Source organism: Bubalus kerabau, chromosome 1 (genome assembly GCF_029407905.1).
Source record: "Bubalus kerabau isolate K-KA32 ecotype Philippines breed swamp buffalo chromosome 1, PCC_UOA_SB_1v2, whole genome shotgun sequence".
Classification (NCBI taxonomy): Eukaryota; Metazoa; Chordata; class Mammalia; order Artiodactyla; family Bovidae; genus Bubalus; species Bubalus kerabau.
This window is the reverse complement of record NC_073624.1, coordinates 91,666,043-91,688,587: the sequence shown is the minus strand read 5'-3', so window position 1 is coordinate 91,688,587 and position 22,545 is coordinate 91,666,043. Positions and strand designations below refer to the sequence as shown.

The 22,545-nt window shown below is 56.2% G+C and overlaps 2 protein-coding genes across 2 annotated transcripts; one reads left to right on the top strand and one right to left on the bottom strand.

Annotated features, from left to right (window-relative positions):
* The first annotated feature begins 2,886 nt into the window (after positions 1 to 2,886).
* On the top strand, positions 2,887 to 5,480 carry DDN (dendrin). Its single transcript, XM_055566330.1, has 2 exons — positions 2,887 to 3,095; positions 3,521 to 5,480. The coding sequence occupies exons 1-2, from the start codon at positions 2,887 to 2,889 to the stop codon at positions 5,325 to 5,327; spliced, it is 2,016 nt and encodes a 671-aa protein (XP_055422305.1). The 3' UTR covers positions 5,328 to 5,480.
* An 11,577-nt stretch (positions 5,481 to 17,057) lies between these two features.
* Positions 17,058 to 21,015, bottom strand: WNT1 (Wnt family member 1). Its single transcript, XM_055566329.1, has 4 exons — positions 20,912 to 21,015; positions 19,915 to 20,168; positions 18,994 to 19,259; positions 17,058 to 18,497 (listed from the first exon to the last, which is right to left on the bottom strand). The coding sequence occupies exons 1-4, from the start codon at positions 21,013 to 21,015 to the stop codon at positions 18,009 to 18,011; spliced, it is 1,113 nt and encodes a 370-aa protein (XP_055422304.1). The 3' UTR covers positions 17,058 to 18,008.
* Positions 21,016 to 22,545: the final 1,530 nt, after the last annotated feature.

The window sequence follows — 22,545 nt, the reverse complement described above, 5'->3', positions numbered from 1 at the left end:
ATAGCACACACACACATACATTAAACTGTGTGCCAGCCACCATTCTCAGTGCTTTACATATATTATTTCAATTAATCCTCAGAACAATAGTAGATACTATTTCAGTTTTACAGATTTTTTTTTAACTGAGGTACAAAAAGGCCAAGTAACTAGCCTACGGCCACATAGTTAATAAAAAGTAGAGCTAGGATTTGAGCTGAAACAGTCTTTCTTTAGAACTTATGCACTTTACCACTACACTAGATTCACTGTCTTCCTAATTCTCCGTTCATAAATGTTTCCCACCCTATTCCCTGCAGTCTCCTTATCACCTCGCTTTCTCCTCTGCCTGGACCATAGCTGGCACCCAAAGAAAATCCCATAACAGTGCTAGGTCTCTGTCTCCATAGAGTAGAAAGACTGAGGGTAGAACTGAGTAGAAAAAGAGAAAGAAAGTCTCTCTACTAGGCAGAGAGACCTGCCACTACCATCCACTTAGGGAAGTTGGACTCTGGATTTTGCTGAGCCAACACTGTCTTTGAACTCATAAATCCCTTTCTTCCAAGGTAAATAAGAGCTGGAGAGTGAGGGGTGGGGAGCAGCAGGATTATGGTCACCCTGTCAGACCTCTCCCTGTGCTGAAACTACATGGACCAAAGCAGTAGTCCAAGCAACAGGCACCATAAGGGCTGCTAGATGGTTGGGTATGAACCACATTCTGGGGACTGTCTCACCACTGCCTTAGAGATATGGTACCATTTCCTATCCCAGATTTGAAGAAGTTTCTGAGTGCTTCCTTGCCCCCACCCAGACCGTGCCTGATAACTCATGACCCTGGCTATTCTGTACTGGTTCCTCCAAACCAGGCTTCTCCATGGAACACAGGGAAAAGCACTGGGCACTCATACAAGCTCTGCTCTTGGTGCTGCGTTGTGGGGCTTCTCCAAAGCCCCTGCTTCTGCATTCACCCCTTCAAAGCTCTCACAGCACATTCCCACACTTGAGGGAGGGAGGCTTATAAGTTATTAGAATTAGGGTATGTTTATGTGAGTGTGGGTGTGTGCATGATGGAAAGGACAGATGTCGCATTATGTCACATTCCATCGTGTCTAGGGAGGAGGCAAGGACTTTTTAAAGCCTTGGGGCTCTGGTGGGACCTGGGTGGAAGGAAGCATCTTCAAGCAAGAGCCACCCCACCGGTATAGCTGGTAGGTGTAAAGCGGGCTGAGCGGATGGGATAGAGGATGTTTGGGTTCTCTTTCAAGGTCCATGTCAGGGAGCAGGAGGCCTGGGTTTTGTTTCCGTGGTTCCCAGTAAGTCAGTGCCCGTCCTAAAACAATCCTCCTGGCTCATCACCTTAAAAGGAAGGGTCTGTGTCCAAGGGCTGTGTATACTTTAGTGGAAAACAAATTGGGATCTGCTTCTCCTGTCCCCCCAAAAAACCCAACCAGGCAGTCTCAGGGTATGAGGACGGAGCAGAAGGAGAAACAAGGGATAAAGTCTGGGAGCCTCATAGCCTTCTAACCTATTCCTCAGGAGAGGTGCATTATCCGTTCTTCAGCACTGTTGCCATACACACTCTTCTCTCCCACCTCCCCGCACCCCTCCTCTCCACTGGAGCTGCTGCCATGGTTGCCAGGCATGGTTGCTAAGTCTCTGCATGGAAGGGTTGGCGTGGGCTGCACTGCCACTAACATTACCATGGTGAATCAGGGGACACCTGCTATAGGCTTGGGGGGAGGGATCATGCAGACAACCACCCCCACCCGGGACAGAATGAGCCTAAAAGGGGGGCACCTTGAGCACCACTCCAGGTGGGGGTTGAACGAGCTAGGCAGTGTGGTAGTGGTGACAGAGAGTGCTACACTGGAAAATGGGGGCCAGTTGTATCATTTCAGTTGCTAGGGGATTAGTTTAGCCAAGGAAGCACACCATTCCGCCTCTATACCCTCTGAAAGGGTGCAAGTGCGTAAGCACTCTTTCCTCCACAAGTATGAGCAGAGTTCAGGCTGAGAACAGTAGGACCCCCAAATCCTGGCTTCTGGATTGGGGGTTGGGAGAGCCTGCTTCAGAGAGAGGGCTCCAGGGGTGCCCAAGGACAAACATCTAAGGATGAAAGTGTGGGCCGCTTCAATGGCTAAGACAGACTCCTGTCCTGCTGTGGCATCAGCCCTGGGCACAACACTGAGAGGGTAAGGAGTTAAGGGTGTGGGGGTGACCCTTTTTGAGCTTGGAGGCAGCTCTCCCCCAGGGTTGCACAAAGGCTGCGGGCAAGCCACCACCTCCTCCCTCCACCGCATGGAAGCTGGTTACTCATCTCCTCTCTGCACCCGAACGCCACTGCCGCTAAAAATAAACCCCCCAGCCGTGGGCCAGCCCTTCCTGCACCCCAACCCCCTGGAAACCAGCAGAGAGTGGCAGGCGGAGACCTTGAGTTCCGTTCCCATCACCTCCCTGATGAAGAAATAAAAGTCTGGGGCAGGATGTCAGGGACAGAACGCTGCTGGTCAGGCACCCTGAGAAACAGGAGAATGAAGGGTTAAAACGGCGGGAAGGTTGAAGAGACGGGGGCGGGGGTGGGGGCACTGTCATCTTGGCAAGAATAAGAAATCCCCTGCCCACTCGTGCGGGTCCCATCAGGCTTGCGGGACAAGAGCAGTGGGAAGGGGCGCCCAATCCCGGGCCCCAGGGGGCGGTCGTGCACGTGGGGGAGGTAGCAGCGCGGAGCCGTCCGCGCCGTGTCACATGCGCGCGCACACACACACAGACAGGCACACACGTGTGCCTGGGTATATATAGTCCCCAGTCGCTGGGCCTGCCGCTCTGCAGTGGGCGCCGGCTCCCCGGGCTGGGAGGGGGCTTTCGGGGCGGGTGGGAGGGTGGGGGGCCGGGGTGGGGTGGGGCAGGATGCTGGATGGCCAGCTCTTCTCCGAGGGGCCCGATAGCCCCCGGGAGCTCCAGGATGAGGAGTCTGGCAGCTGCCTCTGGGTGCAGAAATCCAAGCTGCTGGTGATCGAAGTGAAGACTATTTCCTGTCATTATAGTCGCCGCGCCCCTCCTCGACAGCTCATGGACTTCCAGGCCAGCCACTGGCTCCGCGGGCCCCAGAGCCGCACGTGAGTGAAGGACGGGTAAGGGGAAGAGAGAGGTGGGGCAGGGATTGGGGTCTGGACCTTCCCGTGGGCACCAGCCAGCGCTGCTGTTCCCCCTTCTCTTCCCCACTCCTCCCCCAACCCCATCCCGAAGGCTGAGGCCTGACTCATCCCGCTTGTTTGGGGGCACAGGAGTGGGCGTGAGAAAGGGCAGGTGAGATGGGGCAGATACTGTTAAAGTGTGCATGGAGAGATGGTGAGGAGTCCCGCTTCGACTTCAACCCTAACATATACGCACGTGCACACACGCACACACTCACACACGCGCACACACTCACACACACCCCTCCACCCGGCGGCCCCAAGTGGCCTCCAGCGCTCCCAGCTCCCCGGACCTCGGCTCCCTTCCCCCACAAACTGCTCACCTGGGTTCCTGCTCATTGTCCCAGGTGTGGGCCGCGCCCGGGATCCCCTGAGCCGCCGCCCCGCCGGCCCTGGGCCTCCAGGGTGCTGCAGGAGGCGACCAACTGGCGGGCGGGGCCCCCGGCCGAGGCCCGAGCCCGGGAGCAAGAGAAAAGGAAAGCGGCGTCGCAGGAGCGGGAGGCCAAGGAGACCGAGCGAAAAAGGCGCAAGGCTGGTGGGGCCCGAAGGAGTCCCCCTGGTCGGCCCCGCCCGGAGCCTCGGAACGCCCTTCGGGTGGCCCACTCTGCAGGGCTCCCAGCTCCCTCAAGGTCCGAGCGCCTGGGGTCGGTGGGGCGACCGCCCCGTCCATCCGCGCAGCCGCAGAGCAATCCTGGGGCGGCGTGGGCGGGGCCCTGGGGCGGTCGGCGGCCAGGGCCCCCCAGCTACGAGGCTCACCTGCTGCTGAGAGGCGCTGCCGGGATGGCCCCGCGACGCCGCTGGGACCGGCCGCCACCCTACGTGGCTCCACCTTCTTACGAGGGCCCCCACAGGACCCTGGGGACTAAGCGAGGCCCCGAGCCCTCGCAGGCGCGCGCCTCTTCAACCTGTGCGCCGACTAGGACAGAGGGAGGGTGCGCAAAGAAGAGGCTAGATCCTCGGATCTACCGGGACGTCCTAGGGGCCTGGGGTCTCCGTCAGGGGCGGGGTCTCTTGGGGGGATCCCCAGGCTGTGGAACAGACAGGCCAAGGCTGGAGTCCGGTAAGGGGCCCGCGGAGAAAAGTCTGAGGCTGGCTGCTGCTGGCCTAAAGAGTGGTAGCGACGGCCATCCCCAAGCTAAAGCCGCTGGGAGCCCAGGCACAGTTCCTGCGGGGTCTGCCACTGCCACCCCTAGCCCCCCGCGTCCCACTCCCAGGTCCAGACCCCATCCCAAAGGCTCCGGGGAAGGGAGGGAAGGTAGAGACCAGACCTGGCTCCCCAAATGCTGGGTTCCCTCCATTAAAAAGCAGCCGCCCCGGCATAGCCAGACCCTCCCCAGACCCTGGGCTCCAGGAGGCACGGGATGGTTAGAGTCCCTGGGTCATAGAGGAGAGTCAGGACCCGAGACCTTGGAGGGTTGGAAGGCGACCCGACGCCCCCACACCCTGCCCCGAAGTTCCCGTGGCCCCACTCGTGGGGAAGGCGTCTTTGTCATTGATGCCACTTGCGTGGTGATACGCTCCCAGTACGTCCCGACCCCTCGAACCCAGCATGTTCAGCTTTTGCCCGCCGGGGTGCCGCGCCTTGTGGGGAATGCCCCCAGCCAACCGAAACCCAATAAAGAGGAGGGAGAGGGGGCCGCTTTCCTTCCCTCCCCTTACCGAAAGCTGCCATTGAGCAGTCGTCCTTCTCTCCAACCCAGTGAGGGACGCGGGCTCGAAGCTGAGCGCGGGAAGCCCGCGGACTCCTCACTGGAGGAGCGCGCCTCCCGCATCTTGGGGCTCCCGGTTGGCGAAGTAAACCTACAGGATCCCCCCACGCAGCCAGGTAGCCCAGAGCACTCAGCCTTAGGCCCAGCGGCTTCGCGGGGAGCGCGCGGTGCCGAGGGATCGGAGAAAGTGGCGTCCGGCACGCGGTGCGCAGGCCGGGGCTGGGCGCGAGCCCCTGGACCCTATGCCGGGGCCCTGCGGGAAGCTGTGTCCCGCATCCGCCGCCACACCGCCCCGGACTCCGACTCAGACGAAGCTGCGGAGCTCAGCGTCCATAGCAGCTCTTCTGATGCGAGCGACACAGAAGTCTCGGGCGCCTCCTGGCGGAAAGAGCGGACCGGGCCCCCCGAAGGCGGAAAGACAGCCGAGCTGAGCGGCAATGCCTGAGAGATTGTAGGTGCCATCAGCAAAACCGAGGAGGTCCTCTTCGGGGCGAGGGACATTAAGGGGACTCCACAGGGAAATAGGGAGCAACAGTGAGAGGCCCTTTATTGTATTTGTGTCCCCTTTCTTCCTCACAGACTTCCTTGTACCCCTTACCTATACCCACCCATTCCCGTACTCAGCATAGAAGGCACACAGATGAGAGGGAGCACATGTCAATTCATGATTTTTTTTTTCCAGGAGAGTTGAGGGTGTGCACTAGATTTGAATGCCTGTTCCACTCAGTGCCTGTGGGTAAGGTCTTCAGCAGGGCCCAGTGCACTAACATGGAGCTGAGCAGAGAGGCCTAGGTGGGATTAGGCGGGAGGGCAGGGGTGGGATAGTCAGGGCAACTGCAGGGCAGGACCTCTGGGCCGGAGGAAGAAGGTGATGGAGAGGCCTCAGACTGAGGATCAGGTGACAGGCCCTTGGCAGAAGCCACCAGCAAAGCAGAAGAGGAGTCACTTTGGTTTCACAGATCTTGGGTTCCAACCCCAACTCTGACACTGATTTGCTGGGTGACCTTAAACAAGTCATTTCCCCTCTCCAGTTCCCATAATATGTAAAATGAGGGAGTTCTGAGGTCCATTCCTGATGTTTTGGAGTCCTAGGAGAGGCTCTTATCTCAATCCTCCCCTCCGCAAGACAGTTAGGAATAAGTGAACAGTGTCTGAGGGTCCCTGGGTGGCTTCATGGACACCTGCATTCACTCTCAATTCAAGAGACTGCAGGGTTTGCAGAAGAGCCAAGTAAGTGAGCAAGGGCTCCTATTCCAGTCTCTCAGGTTTAGGTTTAGGATCCCCGAGGCAGAGCAGGATGGTGGCCTTGTCACTGTCCCTAGTTTGTGGTGGTCTGAGCTGGGGAGGGAAGGCACCCAATGAAGCAGCTTGGGACCTTTAGGCCTTCCCCTGTTCCTCCTCCCAAGTGTCCCTTGGTGATGCTCTAAATAGTTACCACGATTTCCCACCCAGGTGGAATTACCCATCTGAGAGAATCCTGAGAATGTCTTACATGTTTCTGCCTCTTCCAGAAACCAACAAGGGAAGGAAGAGGCTAGTCCTCAAAAGCCTGTAGGTGTGGGGTGTGATACTCGCTGTAGCCACTACGGGGCGCGCGCAGGTCGCGGATTTCCCTCGTAGCTAGTCCCCGAGTCTTGCCAACCCCCGGCACTACCAGTTAATCAATTGCTCCCTAGTTCCTGCGCGCGGGTCCCCTGCCCTGCCGTCTCCAGCCATGCGAGATCGCGAGTAGGCCTCTGGCCTTGCAGACCTCTGGAGCGCGCGGAGCCCCTCTCTGTACTCGTCCACACCAAACAGCTCGGGATTCAGACACTGAAGTATTTTTTTCTCTTCGATCTCGGACACCTCCTCTGTCTCTATTTACTAGCCATGTGAACTCGGCCAAATCACTTCACCTCCCTGAGCCTCAGTCTCCTCATCCGTCAAATGGGGGTTTATAAACACCTACCTCGCAGGGTTGTTGTGAGGACTTAATGCGATAATGTATGTAAAGCGCCTTGCACAGTACCTGGTACACAGCAGGCGCTCAATAAATCTAACCTTCCCTTTGTCCAGCCTTGGCATCTTTTTCCTCTCACCGACCCATTCCCCACAGCATCTTTCCCACCAGGGCTCCTGCGCTCCTTCCTGCTCGGTGGGCGGTGGAGGAGACCCCTTTCTCTGATGGAAACTCCGGTGGTCCACCCCTGTCTCCCCCAGTGCGAACTCTCCCTTCCTTGCCCCCCACCCCACCCCCGCTGACTCTTCCCATTGCTTCGATGCACTCCCCCCACCCCCCATTCCGGGCAAGGGCTGAGTCAGTCTGGGTAAATTTAGCCGCCGACTAGGCAGGCGCGGGGGCTTCGCTCAGACTCAGTCGCCGAGTCCTGGCCCGGCCCTCGGCCCCGCCTCTGCCCCCCACCCCCACCGAGTCCTGCCAACAGCAACTCCGGCTCAGCGTTCCGATCCCCAGCCCCGCTCTCAAACTACTTAGACTTTTGGTCTCCAATTATCTCAGTGTCGCTCCCCACTCGCACCCGGAGAGACTGGGCAGGACTGGGAGTGGGGCAGGGTAGGGAGGCCTCTGGATTGGACCCTAAACTAGGCGTCTGACCTTGGTTCAGTGAAAGGGGTTGGGCGACGGGGTGGGGGGAGGGGGGGGGAGGGCGCTTTGGGGGCTTTGAATCTAAATGGATAACATTGGTCAGAGTCACCCAGGAAGGTCCGTCCATCTCAGAACCTGCCTGGAAACCATACTGCCAGGTTTCAAGTTAGCTCTTGCTGGAGGAAGTGAAGTAAGTGCGGGTTCACCTTGGGCAGAGATCAAAGGTTTCTGAGTTCTGTCTTCCTTCCACCTACAGTTCTAACTTCTGCTGATTCTAACTCCTAAACATTTACTGAGCACCTGAGAAGGACTGGGCACTAAGCTAAACTCCAAGAAAGAGATGAGGAAGACCTGCCTGATGGGGTGAAGGGAAAACATGCAAATAATGATAGATTGAGCAGTTGGTGTTAAGTATTATAAAGAATCAAACAAGGCAGATTGTACAGATTCTAGGAGATCATGAAAGGCTCCATAAAGGAGGTAGGCATCTGAGATAGCATTTGGGGAAAGGGTTTCCAAGCAGAGGGGACAGCAAAAATAGAGGCCTGAATGTAAGGGAAACGGTTTGTTTAGGAAATTGTCAAATGGTCTGGTTTGACTGGAGTTGAGGATACATTCAGAGAAGATATGGAAGATAAAGGCAGGCGTGAAAACAGAGGCCAAGCTAGGGTGAGCCTGGTCCAGCTCAGGGGTGTGTGCCTTTGACCTCTGGGCCTAAGAATAGGATGGACTTCAGGCTAGGAGGAAGACTGAGGAAGACCAGGGCAGTAGTGAGAGCATCTGTCCGGATTTTGCTGTAGCCCTGGGGCTCCCAGGCTCTGGGAGTGGCAGGAGAGGTGAGATGCATGGAAAGTAGAGGGGTTAGCCCTGGGGAGGGGGTTCCACAATGCTGCCTAGGTTTCTTTGAGGCTGAACACACAGGAGGCTAGTTTTAAGAGCTTATGCAGACTGCTGTCATTGTTAGAGAACTATGGTAGTGTTGTATCCAGAACATGGACTCTGGGACCTGGCAGCCTGGGTTTAAATCTTGCATCTACTTCATATTCGATCTTCCCTTGTAGTTCAGTTGGTAAAGAATCCACTTGCAATGCAGGAGACCCAGGTTCCATTCCTGGGTCAGGAAGATTCCCCTGGAGAAAGAAATGGCAACCTCTTCCAGTATACTTGCCTGGGCATGGACAGAGAAGCCTAGTGGACTATAATCCACGGGGTCGCAAGAGTCAGACACGACTGAGCGACTAAACCACCACCACCACCACCACCTCAAACTAGCTGTGTGACTTTGGGCAAGTTACTCGACCTCTCTGTGCCTTAGCAGCCTCAGTTACAAAATGAAGTTATTAATAGTGTGTTTTTCATAAGCTTGTTGGGAGGATTAATGATTCAATATGTAAAGCACTTAGAACATCACACAGTAAGTGATATATGTATTGAACTCTGTTATTTCTCTTTAGGGCTATTTCTTTAGTGTTGGGAGTATTAGGTTGGGAGATGGGAAGAGAGAAGTAGAGGTAGAGGAATAGGAGGAAGAGGCAGCAGAGGCTGAGAGGAGAGGGGATTCCTGGGGTGGAGACAAGCAGCCCCTTGACTGGGTGAATGGTGTACTGAGAGCACATGGGTGGTTGGGATGTCAAGTGCAATACCCCCTCCCCCAGGACTTCCTCCATCTTTGCCTAAGGATGAAATCAGCACCAGCTGCTAAAGATCTGGGAGAAAGGGTAGGAGAGGAGAAGGGGAGGAGCTAGTACAGACCTGGGGGGCCAGCCCTGGGTGAGCCATATCTCAGACTGGCCCTGCAGGGCCCTGTGGGTGGGAGGCTGGAGGCTCCCTGCTGCGAAAATGACTTCTAAATCTGGCTGCGTCTGCCAGCCAGCCAGCCTCAAGACAGAGGCCACAACTACACCGCACCCCCCACCCCATGTTGGGACAGCCTTGTAGGGACGGCAATGCTGGAGAGTGTGCTCAGGTGGGGGCAGCAGCCCTCAGGTTACCACAGGATGCTCCTACCCTTCCACCAGCCAAGTTCTTCCCAGGGAAGCCCCTTTCTGAAGGCAGCTAAGAGCCCCCTCCCCCTTCAGACTCTCAGGAGAGCCCTGGGACTTCCCGAGATAGATCACAAATGGGTAAATGAAACAAAGAATCAGGCCATAACTCTGGGACTTTTCGTCAGGAGTGTGTGTGTGTGTGTGTGTGTGTGTGTGTGTGTGTGTGTGTGAATGAGGAGGAGAGGACAAGGAGAGATGACTGAACATGAATATGTAGATATTGTGCATTCACTCAGTTATTCATTTGTTCACTCACCCATTGAACATGGATGCCAGGCCCTAGGGACACACAAAAGACTCAGACCTGTTACCTATCTTCAGGGAGTTCACACATCTAGGCTGTATGAGAAACAGGGGAAGGGATTTGGAAGAGGAAACCCACAGAGTCATCACAGTGCAGGCAGTACAATGTAATATATGTTGATAAAGGCATTCCCACAGGGTCTAGGGGAGCACAAAGGCAAGAATGGCTCCCAAACTGCAACTGCTGAGCAGTCAGAATATACCCAAGCTTTTGAGAGACCAGTCACTGAGGGTATACATGTTAGTGAAGGAGGCTCAGCCTGGATCCATTATCTCCTCTGCATGTCCTGGTGTAGGGGCTCCCTCCTTTGAAGCCCCTGGTACTACTTAGCCTCTTTTAAAAGTTTTATTTAACATGGACCATTTTAAAAGTCTTCATTGGTGTGTCATTTTTGCTTCTGTTTTATATTTTGTTTTTTTTCACTGCAAGTCATGTGGGATCTTAGCTTCCTGACCAGGGATCGAACCAAACACCCCCTGCATTGAAAGGGGAAGTCTTAAACATGGGACTGCCAGGCAAGTCCCTTACATAAGCTTTTGTGAATCTTTTTAGAGAAGAGTTACTTCATCCATCCATCTATCTATGCATGCATGCATCCATCCTTTTGTTTATTCATCTGTGTATCCATACATCCCACCCATCCATTTATCCATCCATTCACCAACTCATCTGTCATCCTTCCATCAATTTATCCATCTATGCATTCATTCCTTCCTTCAACCATCCATCCATCTATCTTAATGAGGGCATGTGATGCGCCTAGCTCAGTGTTGCAAGAGATGCCAAGATGAACAAAACATAGAGTCCATGCCCTCAGAAAGCTAGAAGCCAATAAAAATATGAATAACATACACAGATGTTCCACCCATGGAGCAGCCAGTATGTGCTGTTAGTGAAAGCCCCGCCAAGAAGGTGTGTCAGGAGGCAAGGCCACTTCGCCAAGGGAAATTAGAAGAGCCTCATGAGGAAGGCCGGAGAAGGCAATGGCACCCACTCCAGTACTCTTGCCTGGAAAATCCCATGGACAGAGGAGCCTGGTAGGCTGTAGTCCATGGGTCGCTAGGAGTCGGACACGACTGAGCGACTTCACTTTCACTTTTCACTTTCATGCATTGGAGAAGGAAATGGCAACCCACTTCAGTGTTCTTGCCTGGAGAATCCCAGGGACGGGGGAGCCTGGTGGGCTGCCGTCTATGGGGTCGCACAGAGTTGGACACGACTGAAACGACTTAGCAGCAGCAGCAGCATGAGGAAGGCAGCTTTGAGATGAATTTCAGCCAGGGGAGATGGGGAAAAGGTTCATTCCAGGGTGTGGGTGAAGGTAGAGAGGTGGGAGAGCACACAGCTTTCACAGGCACTGGGGAAGGCAGAGTTGCAAAGGGATGGGATCCTGGAATGATGTATGGGAACCACATCATGAAGTATCCCAGGAAAGCAGGGATAAAACATTTGAGGACTTCCCTAGTGGTCCAGTGGCTAAAACCCCATGGTCCCAGTGCAGGGAGCCTGAGTCGATTCCTGGTCAGGGAGCTAGATCCCACATGCTGCAACTAAGAGCTTGTGTGCTGAAACTAAAAGATCTTGCATGCCACAACTAAGACCCAGCTCAGCCAGATAAATAAATATTAAACAAACAAACATTTGAGCTTTAGTGAGAGGAACTGAGGGAGAGATGAGGGGCAGAGAGGTTTTGTGTGATTCTCTACTGGACCATGAGCTACTCAAGGGTAGTGCCTTTGATTTAGTTCTGCATCGCCTATAAGCTTGGCCTGGAGCAGGCTCTCAGCAGATGCTGGCAGAAAGAAGGAACAAATGATAAAACTGTGCCACAGGAACATTGCCACAGCAATTCAGGGTCCATATATAAGGGAGGGGTTGCTGCTGCCTGGTGTGACCGTCCTTCCTCTATGCCGCCCACCTGCCAGGGATGACCCTGCTTCCTTTGCTGGGGTCCCTCCAGTAGTTCTCCCAAGAGGCACCACAAGGTGGCGATGTTCCGAGCGTAGCACTGAGTTCTGCCAAGATCCTTGACACCAGTAGCTGGTGAGGTGCCATTCAAGAACTGTCCACAGATGGTCAGAACTTCCTTTCAGCAAGCTTGAGGCAGAATGAAGAGTTTGTGTGCGGCTGTGGCAGAGGAGTCGACAGATCGTAACCCCAACGATCATACAGGCCTCACCTACACTATACACTCATTTATCCTCACCTATCCTATACGCTCACTTGATAGGATCTACTATGTGCCACGCACAGTGCAGGCTCTTAGAAAAACAACAGTGATCAAGACACAGCTCCTACCCTCAAGGTAGGGGCTTACCCTCTAGTCCTTTCCAAAACTTCCTTTGCTATCTTTCTCTCTCTCTTTCTTTTACACCCCCCCCCTCCACCCACACATAAACACACACACCTCTTCCCCAGGGCCAATCCCCTTGACCTGGGAAGCCATCCCCATGTGAAATCTGCTCTTTGGCCCTGCTCCCCTCTTCACATCCAAGTTTCTCCCTAAGGCTATTGCATGGCCACAGTAGCATGAGCCCTCGGTGCTCCTTCCGGTGACGGCTCCTCTTGCTCTTCCCCTGAGCCCAAGCCTATTCTTTTTCCCCACCTCCCCCACCCACACTACTCTGCCAGCCCTGAAACTTTAGGGCCCTCCGTAAATTATACCTGGTATGGGATAGGGCCTCCTAATACCCTAGAACTCTGGAGGCTACAGGAACATGAAGGTGGGTTCACAGAAGGACCCTGGGAGACGCTGGCACCACCAACACAGAGATGAGGGTCCAGAAAACCAAAGACCCCAGAGGCATGCCCTTTTGTGGCTCGGGGTCTCTGCCAGCCACACTTGTCCCCAGACAGGCTGCCTTCTTTCCTCACCTGCTTTAGAGGGACCTCTCTCCTAGTTCACACCGGTTTGGAGGTGAAGCATTATGGGACATTGTCCACTTTCCCATCATGCTCCGGGGCTCCAGTTAGCCCTTGGCGGGTTTGGGAGAGGAGAGGAGGGAGGGCTGGTGCTGAGAGTGGGAGCCAGGCCCGTCGAGGTCCCGAGAGTGAATGCCGCATTGTTGGCCAGGCCAGAGTCACAGATAATTACCTCAATTAGTGACAATGGGAGAGTAATAAATACAGGCTTAGTGTCTCCTACCCCACCAGGGCTCCGAAGATTAATCCAGGCTGACGGGCGGGCCCTGAAAGGCGTGATGGACAATTCATTAAACTCCCCAAATGCCGCACAACCTGGGCGTGAAGGCTGAGTTAGCCCCCTGGGGGCTGCGCCTTTGTCCCGATTGTGTGTCTCCGCCACCGCAGAGCCGAGCAGCCCCCAGAGAGCGGGGAGGTGAGCGGGGCTCTCCCAGTCGGGCCAGGCGGCGGGGGGATTAGGCCTCGGTCCGGCCCTGGTTGCCCTGGCACACCAGCCCGGCCGGGCTGGAATGTCCGTGGCGGGGAGCGGGCCGAGCGGAGGGGCGGGGCCGACAAGGTGGGGTAAGGGGGGCACATAAAACCAGGGGCAGGAGGAGTTAATTAGACGCCAGCCGAGGAGGGCGAGGGGCCACAATAGGGCCGAGGGGCCGCCAGGGACGGCCCCTTCACTTCCGAGGATTAATAGGGAGGAGAGAGAAGGGAGGGGTTCGGCTCTGGGGGAGGAGAGCTGGAGCTTCCCAGGGTGGCACTGCCCGCTCTTGCCCGGCTTGGTACTTACTTGGCAAGTGGTTGGGAGGCAGGGGGCCCTGGCAGCCGGGGCAGGTACCCCCTAGCATCCCACAGAGTGGCTCTTTCTTCCTTGGGTGGTACCTCCATTGGTAGGATGGTTGGGCAGGGAGGAGAGAAGGGACCCTCTCATTTCTTAGGGAGGTAGTAAAAGCAGGAATATTTAGGGGCCCTGTTCTCAATGCCCCACCTCCTCAAACCTACTCTGAGGTGGAACCGGGAGCCTGAAGCTTTACCCTTCCTGATGAGGCTGGTAAAACCAAGTCCGAGGAGGGGCTGGAGCTGGTGTGCATGCATGGGTGTAGGGGCTGCTGTGTGCCTGCACACACACATGCACACACTTGTATGTGCAGACATGCTTGCACACAGGGCCTGGCATTCAACAGGTCCTCTGTTAATATCTGTTGAGTGAATGAGTGAACTTTGGTGTTGGGTGTGAGGAGAAGCGGCACTGGGCCCCACCGTGACATGGAGTGAATGGACTTGGGCCCTTTCATTCTGAGCTCCCAGTTATGGCCCAGGGAGGATGAGGGCTCCACCTCTGAGCAGATGAGCAAACGTCCAGGAAAAATGAAGTGGCAGTGGCTCTTTCCCTTTGAAAAGGGAGGAAAAATGCAGTAGCCTCTTGGAAGCCCCACTTCCTCCTGGGCCCCAGGGAACAGGGCAGCCCTGGCTCCTCCCTAGGAGCCACCCCACCCTATACCCTCCCAGGGGATGACAAGGGAGCGAGTTGGCGGCAGTTCCCCGGGCATATTTATAACCTGCTGCTCGCTCACCAGCGTCTGCTTTTAGCCCAGACGGGGGAGGGGGTAGGGGGGTGGTCTGTCTCATGCTGGGCGCCCTGGCTGGGTGTGGAAAGAGTGAGTAAGGGTGAGTGGTGGGCAGCTCTGCATGGATATTCCTGCTCACACCACAGCCAAACAGCTTATTTTCTCCTCATTTTGTTATTTTTCTCCCTCTGGCCTGGAGAGGAGGACTGAGCCAGCCTGAGGTGGGGGGTGGGGGGTGCTAGACCCTGGGGTATTTGCAGCCCCACTGACAGGGTTTTTCCAGGGTGCGTGTGGCAGGGTGTGTGTGGTGCCGGCTTGCTGACCCCCTGGGGACTGTGCAGCCTCAGTCCTCTCAGCTTTTCCGCTCCCCCCAGGATATTTCAGGACCAGTGCCTCCCTCACTCACTGAGCCAAGCCTGTGTCCGGGGTCCCTGCCAGTCTCGGATCCCAGCTGAAAATCAGAGGTGGGCGGGAGAATAGTGACCCCCGCCCGGGCCTGCTCTGGGCACTGCTGCTTTCCTCCCCAGGATTTACCTGCTCCGTGTGAGGGTGGCACATGTGATCCTAATCAATAATTAGCTCCTAGGTAGTGCTTTGCAGATCTAGCCCTTTTGCTTTAAAAAAATTTTTTTTTCCTTTTGCTTACTTTTTTTTTTTTTTTGCTTTATTATCACATGTCCCTTTGAGGACCCAGCCCCATTCTGCACTTCCCTACCCCCTCCCTTGAAGTTCCTATGGCTGGAAGTAAAGGACTTTCATGCTGAGGACATGAGTATGGGAGTCTGTCTTTAAACTTCATGCTTGTGCAGAGGGCTTTACACTTCATTGAGCCTTCACAGCACTGCTCCCATTATCCTGACAATATCTTGATGTGCCTGATTCCCTGGCCAGGCTGTAAACTTCTAGCAGGCTCCATGGCTCATACATCACTGTATCCCCAGCATTTGGCATATCCCTGGCACAGAAGACATGTCAGCAAGTGTTCAAATGACCCTGTATTTCACGTCCATATACATGATCTTGTCTGAACCTCATCACCTTCCTGAAGAAGACTAAGTGCCAGTAATCATCCCTGTTGAGTAGACAAAGCAGCTGAAGCCCAGAAAGCTACGGAGTTTTTGAAAGTCTAGTTAGGACCAGAACAGGATTCACTTCTTCCTTGCCCTTCTTCCAGCTCCTATGTGTCGGCGCAGCTCAGAGCCCTCCCAGCTTCCAGGCATGAAAGCGATACTCGTTCTAGTTTGTAGTGTCAGGAGTTAGGTGAGAGTGGTTGGGGACAGCTGCCAACCCTTTGACTCCTCACCCTGTTGCTTCTCCCTGAATCTGGGTATTGTCTGACAGGGGCCCACACCTCCTCTCCTGCCTCTGGGGGGATCTAATAGCTCTTTGGATTATAGACTGGACATTATTGCAGGGGGTTCTTTACTGGACACCCAGCCCTGTCAGGTACCTTCTGCCCAGGATCAGTAAGATTTCTATTCCTCCTCGTCAACTGCCCATCAAAGCTGAACTGGTGCTAGCTTGGTGGATGGAGAGAAAGGAAAAGGGATATATCACTACTGGATTGAGCAGCTCCTGGCTCCACTTCCCTACCCCCACACATATCCCAAAGGCCAACATGGGTCAGAGTTCACACATCCAGGGAGGTGGGAGGCAGCAACAACAGCAAAGAGTCCTGGGGAGAGGGGGAAATTCTCCAGTAGGCTGGGATCAGTCTTTGCCCTTAGGGGGTGGGGTGCTTCATAGCTCCCCCTGTCCTTCAAGCCCTCCCCTGGGGCGGGGGAAGTGTTAAGATTAGAGACTGGCATTAGAGCTTAGCAAGCAGTTAGGGTTTGCCTGAAGTTAGGTTAAGGCTAAGGTTAGACCTAATCCTAGGGAGAGGGAGTGGATTAGAGTTAGAGAGAGGTTTTCGGGCTGTAGGAGAAATTAGTTCTCCCCTCCGATCTGGTGAAATGCACACAGAGGTATCATGTTGGTGGTGTTAGTAACAGAATTCTCATTTGGGCTTTCTGTGGGAATGGCTAACCTCATGGTTTGGTTATGGACCACAGTTGGGTTTCCTTTCAGTTACACTGGTTAAAGTCTAGCCTCTATTTGGATTCTAATCCTGCTGTTCCTTTCTTCTCCCCCATTATCCTCTCTCAGCTTTTCACCTGTTCTTTGTAGCCCACGGTTTGGAAGTTGATGTCCTAATATGGCATTTCCCTGTCCTGGGAAGGAGAGTGGCTTCCCCGTTGCCCAACACCCTGACCACAGCTGGCCCAGAGAGGCTATGGGGACCAAAACCTCTACACCCATGAGCCACAGTATCCTTTCTGTTTGGGTTTCTCTTTCTTCTTTGGTTTCTTTTCAGAACACCATCATAGCTATCACTCAGTTGTAGCGATTTTCACAACAGCTCTTCTACATAGGAAAGGCAGGGTCTCCAAGTTTGTTTAATCCCCACTCAGCAAGGCAAGAAACTGAAGAAGTTATGGACTTTCACAGTATCATACAGCCAATTGGTGTTCAAATAGGAAGAAGGACCCTGTAGCATCTTTTGGCTCCTGACTGGGTTCATCTGGAGACCTGGATCCCCAGTGGCCTCATCAGGGTTATCCAAGGGACAGAATGTCAGAGTCCTCTTCCAGAGTCAGGAAAACAGTCCCTCAACAATGTATCCTATTTGTTTAAAGGAGGTACGCAATAGTGTGTTCTGGATTCAAGGAAAAGCCACCAAGTCATTGATAAAAATAGAGATTTTATTCTGCAGAGGAAGATACTACATTGGTGGGGGGCGAGGAGCCACTAATAGCTACAGTGGAAGGAAATACTGATTCCGGAATGCAAAGGCATCTTGGAGAAACTAGGAGAGGCAAAGAGGGGTCAGAAAAGGCTGGAGAGCAAAAGGAGAGAAGAATGGAGAAGAATTAGGTTGGGGTGGGAAGTGGTCTCTGCAAACCAGGCTGGAACCCAGCACAATAAATAGTTTTTATTTACAACAACCAAACTCGTGGCTTTGTATCCACGTTTCAGTGCAAATTATTTACACACTGATGAGGAGGCAGGACAGGAAGAGGGTAGGAGGTGGCTGAGGGAGGCATGGTTCGCAGCTGTTCAATGGCTCCATGACAGAGGCTGGGAGAATGGCGGTATTTCTCGCGGGCCCCCAACCTCATTTTCCACATCACCACAGCTGCCCTCTCACCCCAGAACCTCCCACTTCAGCTGTAGGTGGGGAGGAGAAAGGCCCTGATGCCCAGGTGTGTGTTCAGGGTGTGCACCCTTGACAGGAGAAGGGGAAGGGCATGTGGGGACCTGGAGAAAACGGAGGTTAAAAGAGAAGGAAGGAGAAAGGCAGGCAGGTCGCTGCGCGCGGTGGAGGAGGCAGAGCTTCGCGTCGGGAGCTGACCCTGATTGGGGAGGGGACCAATCCTTCTCTCACCTCCCGGCCAAGCAGGGGGCAGTGCAACAAGGGGGTCTCCCGCGGAGAGGGAGGGAGGTAGGTCCGGGGGCGGGTCAATCAGGATGGCCAGAGGGTTCATTCCGCCCCAGGCAAGTGGTTTCAGGAGTCCCCAGGTCTGAGGAGGTGGGAGAAATGATGGGATAGGTAGTAGGAATCCCGGAGTGTGGCTGGAGGGACGGGGTGGGCGCAGATCCGGGTCTGAGGTGCCAGTGGTGAATCTGGGGGTGGGCTTGAAGAGAGTGCTCCCAGGGGCCGAGTCCGCGCAGCGCCTCACAGGCACTCGTGCAGTACGCGCGTGTGCGTGCAGTTGCGGCAGCTGACGTGGCAGCACCAGTGGAAGGTGCAGTTGCAGCGCTCGGTGACGCGCTGCGTGCGCGTGCGGTGGCCCCGGCCACAGCAGAGCAGCTCGCAGCCATCCAACGCGGGCGACGAGCTATTGCAGGCGCGACCCGCCGTGCCCGCGGTACCCAGGCGTCCGCTGTACGTGCAGAAGTTAGGCGATTTCTCGAAGTAGACGAGGTCGTGGGGCGAGGGAGGCTTGTGAGCCGGGTCCTCCGGCTCCAGGCGCAGCAGTTCCGCCCGCGATGCACGGTTGTTGCCGCGGTTGCCGTAGAGGACGCGCGAGGCACCGTCGAAGCGGTCCCGCAGCACGTCGCCCACTGCGCGCAGAGTGGGCAGCCGCATCCAGCACGTGCGCACCGTGCATGAGCCCGACATCCCGTGGCACTTGCACTCCTGGCGCATCTCGGAGAACACGGTCTAGGGGGGCGGGGGGTGGGGAAGAAGAAGAAAGGACGGCCCGGGACGCCGTCAGAGCCAGAGCCACCTTCCCGGATACCGCCCCCTCCTGGTCGTCGCCGGGATCTCAGCAAAGGCCCAGGCCTAGCCGAGCTCAAAGGCAGGGAGTCACGAAATGTCCCGCAGAGATTTGGACGCCAAACCCAACTCTGCTCCACCCGGAGAATCTGTCTTTGCCTCTCAGTCTTATTTTTTGAACCTAAACAGTGGCGGGCGTAGGCAACACAGTCCATGTGTTACATGACTTCTAACCTCTCCGTTGTCAGACTATCCCTTTCATTCAGTGAATCCCTCCAAGCCCTCGCGCGCGCCCTCCGGACGCCCTCGCCTGGTTCCTTAGCCTAACCTCTAGCCTTAACACCGACCGTTACTTCCCAAGTTCGAGCTTAGCCTAAGACAGGGACTCCGAGATCCTCGCCATTCCGTTTCGGGCGCGGACACCCTCAAGCAGGCTCACCGTGCGCCCCGCCTCATTGTTGTGAAGGTTCATGAGGAAGCGAAGGTCCCGCCCCTTCTCTCCGGAGTCCACAAACTCCCGGCCGAAGAGGCGGCCGAAGTCGATGTTGTCGCTGCAGCCTCCCCAGTGCCAATCGGGGCCCCCAGGACCGCGCCGCCGATAGTCGCACGTGCAGGATTCGATGGAGCCCTCTGAGCAGGAGCGCGCCACCGAGTGGGTGACCCCGGCCGAGGTGATGGCGAAGATAAATGCTGTTTCCCGACAGCCTATTGGGGATGGGAGAGGGGATCAGCGAGGGGGCACGCGGGGTGCAGCCTGCACCTTCAGGGGAGGCCTTGGGACCTTTGAGTCCTACGCCCTTAGAGTCCTGGAAGCCTGGCGACCGGCTGTGTTGGGAAGTTGGTCTCCGCGCAAAAGCACGTGTGTGGGCACGCTACCTCCTCCACACTTGTAATCACGCTTTACTGAGACTCCGGGCTCATTTTGACTTCTTGGTGCAAGTGGGGCAGCCCCGGAGGGAAAAGAGAATAGAGGGGAACGGAAGAATTCTGCACCGCCAAGAACTCTCCAGCTCACATCAGCGATGCAAGCCTTGCTGGGCTGGAGGCAAGAGAGCAGCCTCCCAGGCTTCTTTGAGAGGGACTGCGGAAAAGTGGTGGCCAGCGAGTGTCCACCACTCAGCACTCCCTTTCGCTGGGGCGGTGGCTCAGAAAAGCTAAGCTGCTTGCCCGAGGCGCATGGGTTGAAACCTCCTGGTGGAACGAGTCTGGCCCAGAGCTAGTGCTGGCATGAAGCTCTTGGCAGGCTGATTCTGTGACCCTGCAGATGCCCCGGACATCTTCCCTGCACTTGCCCGCCCGTGCCCTGAGGTGACCCCGCGCTCCCCTGGTCCCCGGAAGCATCACCTTCCGGGGTACCCACCTCGGTTGACGATCTTGCCGAAGAGGTGGGGCCCCGAGGCCGTGGGACAGTTCCAGCGGCGGTTCCGGAACTGCCACTTGCACTCTCGCACAGCGCTCTGCAGCCCCCCGCTCACACTGTGCAGGATCCCCGGGTTCTGGCGGATCAGCCGCCGCTGTTTGCGGCTCAGCAGCTGCAGACTGGGCTCGAGTACCAGCTGCAGACTCTTGGAGTCGGTCAGCAGGTTCGTGGAGGAGGCTACGTTCACGATGCCCCTGGTGAGATGCATGAGAGGAGTTCAAGCTCTGGAAGGGGACCTGCACCCTAACCCTAACCAGAAAGGTCATGCTCGCTCTGTCCTCTTCCTGGAGCTATTTGCCACAAGAGCGGGAAGAAATCAATAATAAGGTAACAGTTCTGCGCTTAGGCACTCACTAGTTTGAAAGGACTTGGCTTTCAGACTTTTGTGTTCCCGGGAATCTTAGGGCTGCTCGGGGACTGCGGGCTGCGCCCGGAGCTGGACAGCGGAGGGATGGAGAGCCCAGGGACTAGATATTCACCTTGGCTCTCAGAGCCTGTTTCCGGACAGTCTGGCTCGCAAATCCTGCCCTGCGGTCCATGCCCACCCAAGGAGTGAAATGCTTGGGAGTTCCACCCGCTTATTGGCTTCTTTCGGAGTGCACGCCTGGCCTTTCTCTCCAGAGGCTGGGAAGCCCTGTAGTGTGACTACCACCGTGAAGCTCGTTTGGGGGTTCTTGGAAGAAGGGCAGTGCTAGATGAGAGAGGGCTCCCCTCCTGGAGTATCGTGGGCCGCCGGGCGGACCATTCACCCCCACTTCAGCAGAGCTGGAATTTCTGGACCAGCTCCGCTCCAGAGCGCCCCTCGGTGTCTCAACGGGAAGTCAGAGCGCTGGAGGAAGTCTGTCTGCGGACGGATCCCAGAGCGTGGGAGCTGGATGGGGCTGGCCCCTGGCTCTGTGCCCCGAGACAAGTGGCGACCCCGCACCAGCTCACTTACCACCATCGGCCACTGCTGTTGGCGGCCAGGGCTGCAGGCAGAGCGGCCAGCGCCAGCAACAACGCAGCAGAAACCCAGCAAGGCAGCAGCGCCCAGTGCCCCATGGCCTGCCTGGCCTTGCCCGCTCTATGCTGCAGTTGGGGCGGCTTTGGCTGCTGCCCGCGGCGGTGGGACGGGACGCGGCGGTGGCGGCAAGTGGCGAGAGTTCGCAGTCTGGCTCTAACAGCCCTGGGGGCGGGCGACCGGCTGCATGGCTCGCGGTCCCAGCTGGTGGGCTGAGGCAGCCACGGCGGGCGGCACCGCCTCTTATAGTTGCGGCGCTGGCTGAAGTGACGATAGGAGGCTGCCCCACCGGGCCGCACTGTGGCACCAGGGCGCACCGGTCAGGGGCGCAGACAATGGGCAGCGAGCGGGGCCGTGGCTCCCGCCCGTCTGAGGCGAGAGCTGACGGGCTGGCCGTCGGGGCTCACCCCCGCCCCCTGCCCGGTGGCTCCCGCCTCCGGACCTGCACTGGCCGCCGACCCCTCCCCTTGGGACGCCCTCCCACGCGCGCCCGCCTCAGTCCTCTCCGCGTCCGGAGCCCGTCGGGGACCAGCGTCCGCCAGGGGGCGCAGCGACCAGTGTGCTGCGGGGACAAACTGCTAGGAGCTCAGCCACTTCGCTGCCCGCTGTGGGGCTGTCCCTTCGACGTCACCCCGGTCCCCCATCCTGAGTGGAAGAAGGAAAGCTGTGGTTCTGGGCAGCAACTCTGGGGAGACGCCTCCCCGCCCATGAACCCCCGACGGCTGAACAGGGAAGGAGAAGTGGGAGACGGGTGGGGTTGGGGCTGTGGTCAGGGAAATCCCAGGGATGGGTTGGGGTTGGGGGATGAGCTGAGCACACAGAGCCCGACCATGGAGAGAAACCTGAGGCAGCAGAGGTTTGTACTTGTGGGAAGAAAGAAGTGCACAAATGCCTGCCAGTGTGTGCATTAAGTGGGAGAGTTGTAAATGAGACTGCATGTGAGAATGTGCATACACCCATGAGTGTGTGTCCTCCGTACGGAAACTCCATGTTCTGAGGAGGGATTTTAGGAGCCTTTCTCAAGAATCTTGGAATTTAGCTCAGGTCAGAAGGCATCATCGAGTCATCTTGTCACAGCCACAACCTGGGACAGTGCATCATCGCCTATGTGTCGGGAAGGGGGTGGGCAGGAGAGACCCAGAAGGTTGACCGAGGAACAGTGTCTGGAGCTGTGTGTGGAGGTGGGTGGATGAGTAGGAGATTAAATATGCATATATGTGTCACTCTCACCCTGTGTACCTTGTGTCATCCTATAGTGTGTCACCCCATGGCATGTGTCAACCTGTGCATGTCACTGGGGGCGGGGGACAAAACCTGTAACCAAGGTGGCATCATAACGGATGAGGCCTGGAGCAGCGGTGACTCTGAGACTGGGCTCAGAAAAGACAGGCATTAGACTAGATGTCAGGTGTGTGTGTGGAGGGGCTGGGAGCAGAAGGGCTGCTGACTAAACTGAACCCAGAGCAGAGAACCTGTGCATCCACATTTCTGCTTCTTTCTGAAAATTTCTACCAAGTTTCTGTCTTCTCCACCTAAAACTCTGGCTCTCTTCACTCTCACCATGCTGGGAT

Coding starts and splice junctions, on each gene's coding strand:
- DDN (XM_055566330.1), top strand. CDS start 2,887: ATGCTGGATGGCCAGCTCTTCTCCGAGGGGCCCGATAGCCCCCGGGAG. Junction 3,096..3,520: donor CGCGGGCCCCAGAGCCGCAC/GTGAGTGAAGGA, acceptor TCATTGTCCCAG/GTGTGGGCCGCGCCCGGGAT.
- WNT1 (XM_055566329.1), bottom strand. CDS start 21,015: ATGGGGCACTGGGCGCTGCTGCCTTGCTGGGTTTCTGCTGCGTTGTTG. Junction 19,260..19,914: donor CGGCAAGATCGTCAACCGAG/GTGGGTACCCCG, acceptor CATCCCCAATAG/GCTGTCGGGAAACAGCATTT. Junction 18,498..18,993: donor ACAATGAGGCGGGGCGCACG/GTGAGCCTGCTT, acceptor CCGCCCCCCTAG/ACCGTGTTCTCCGAGATGCG.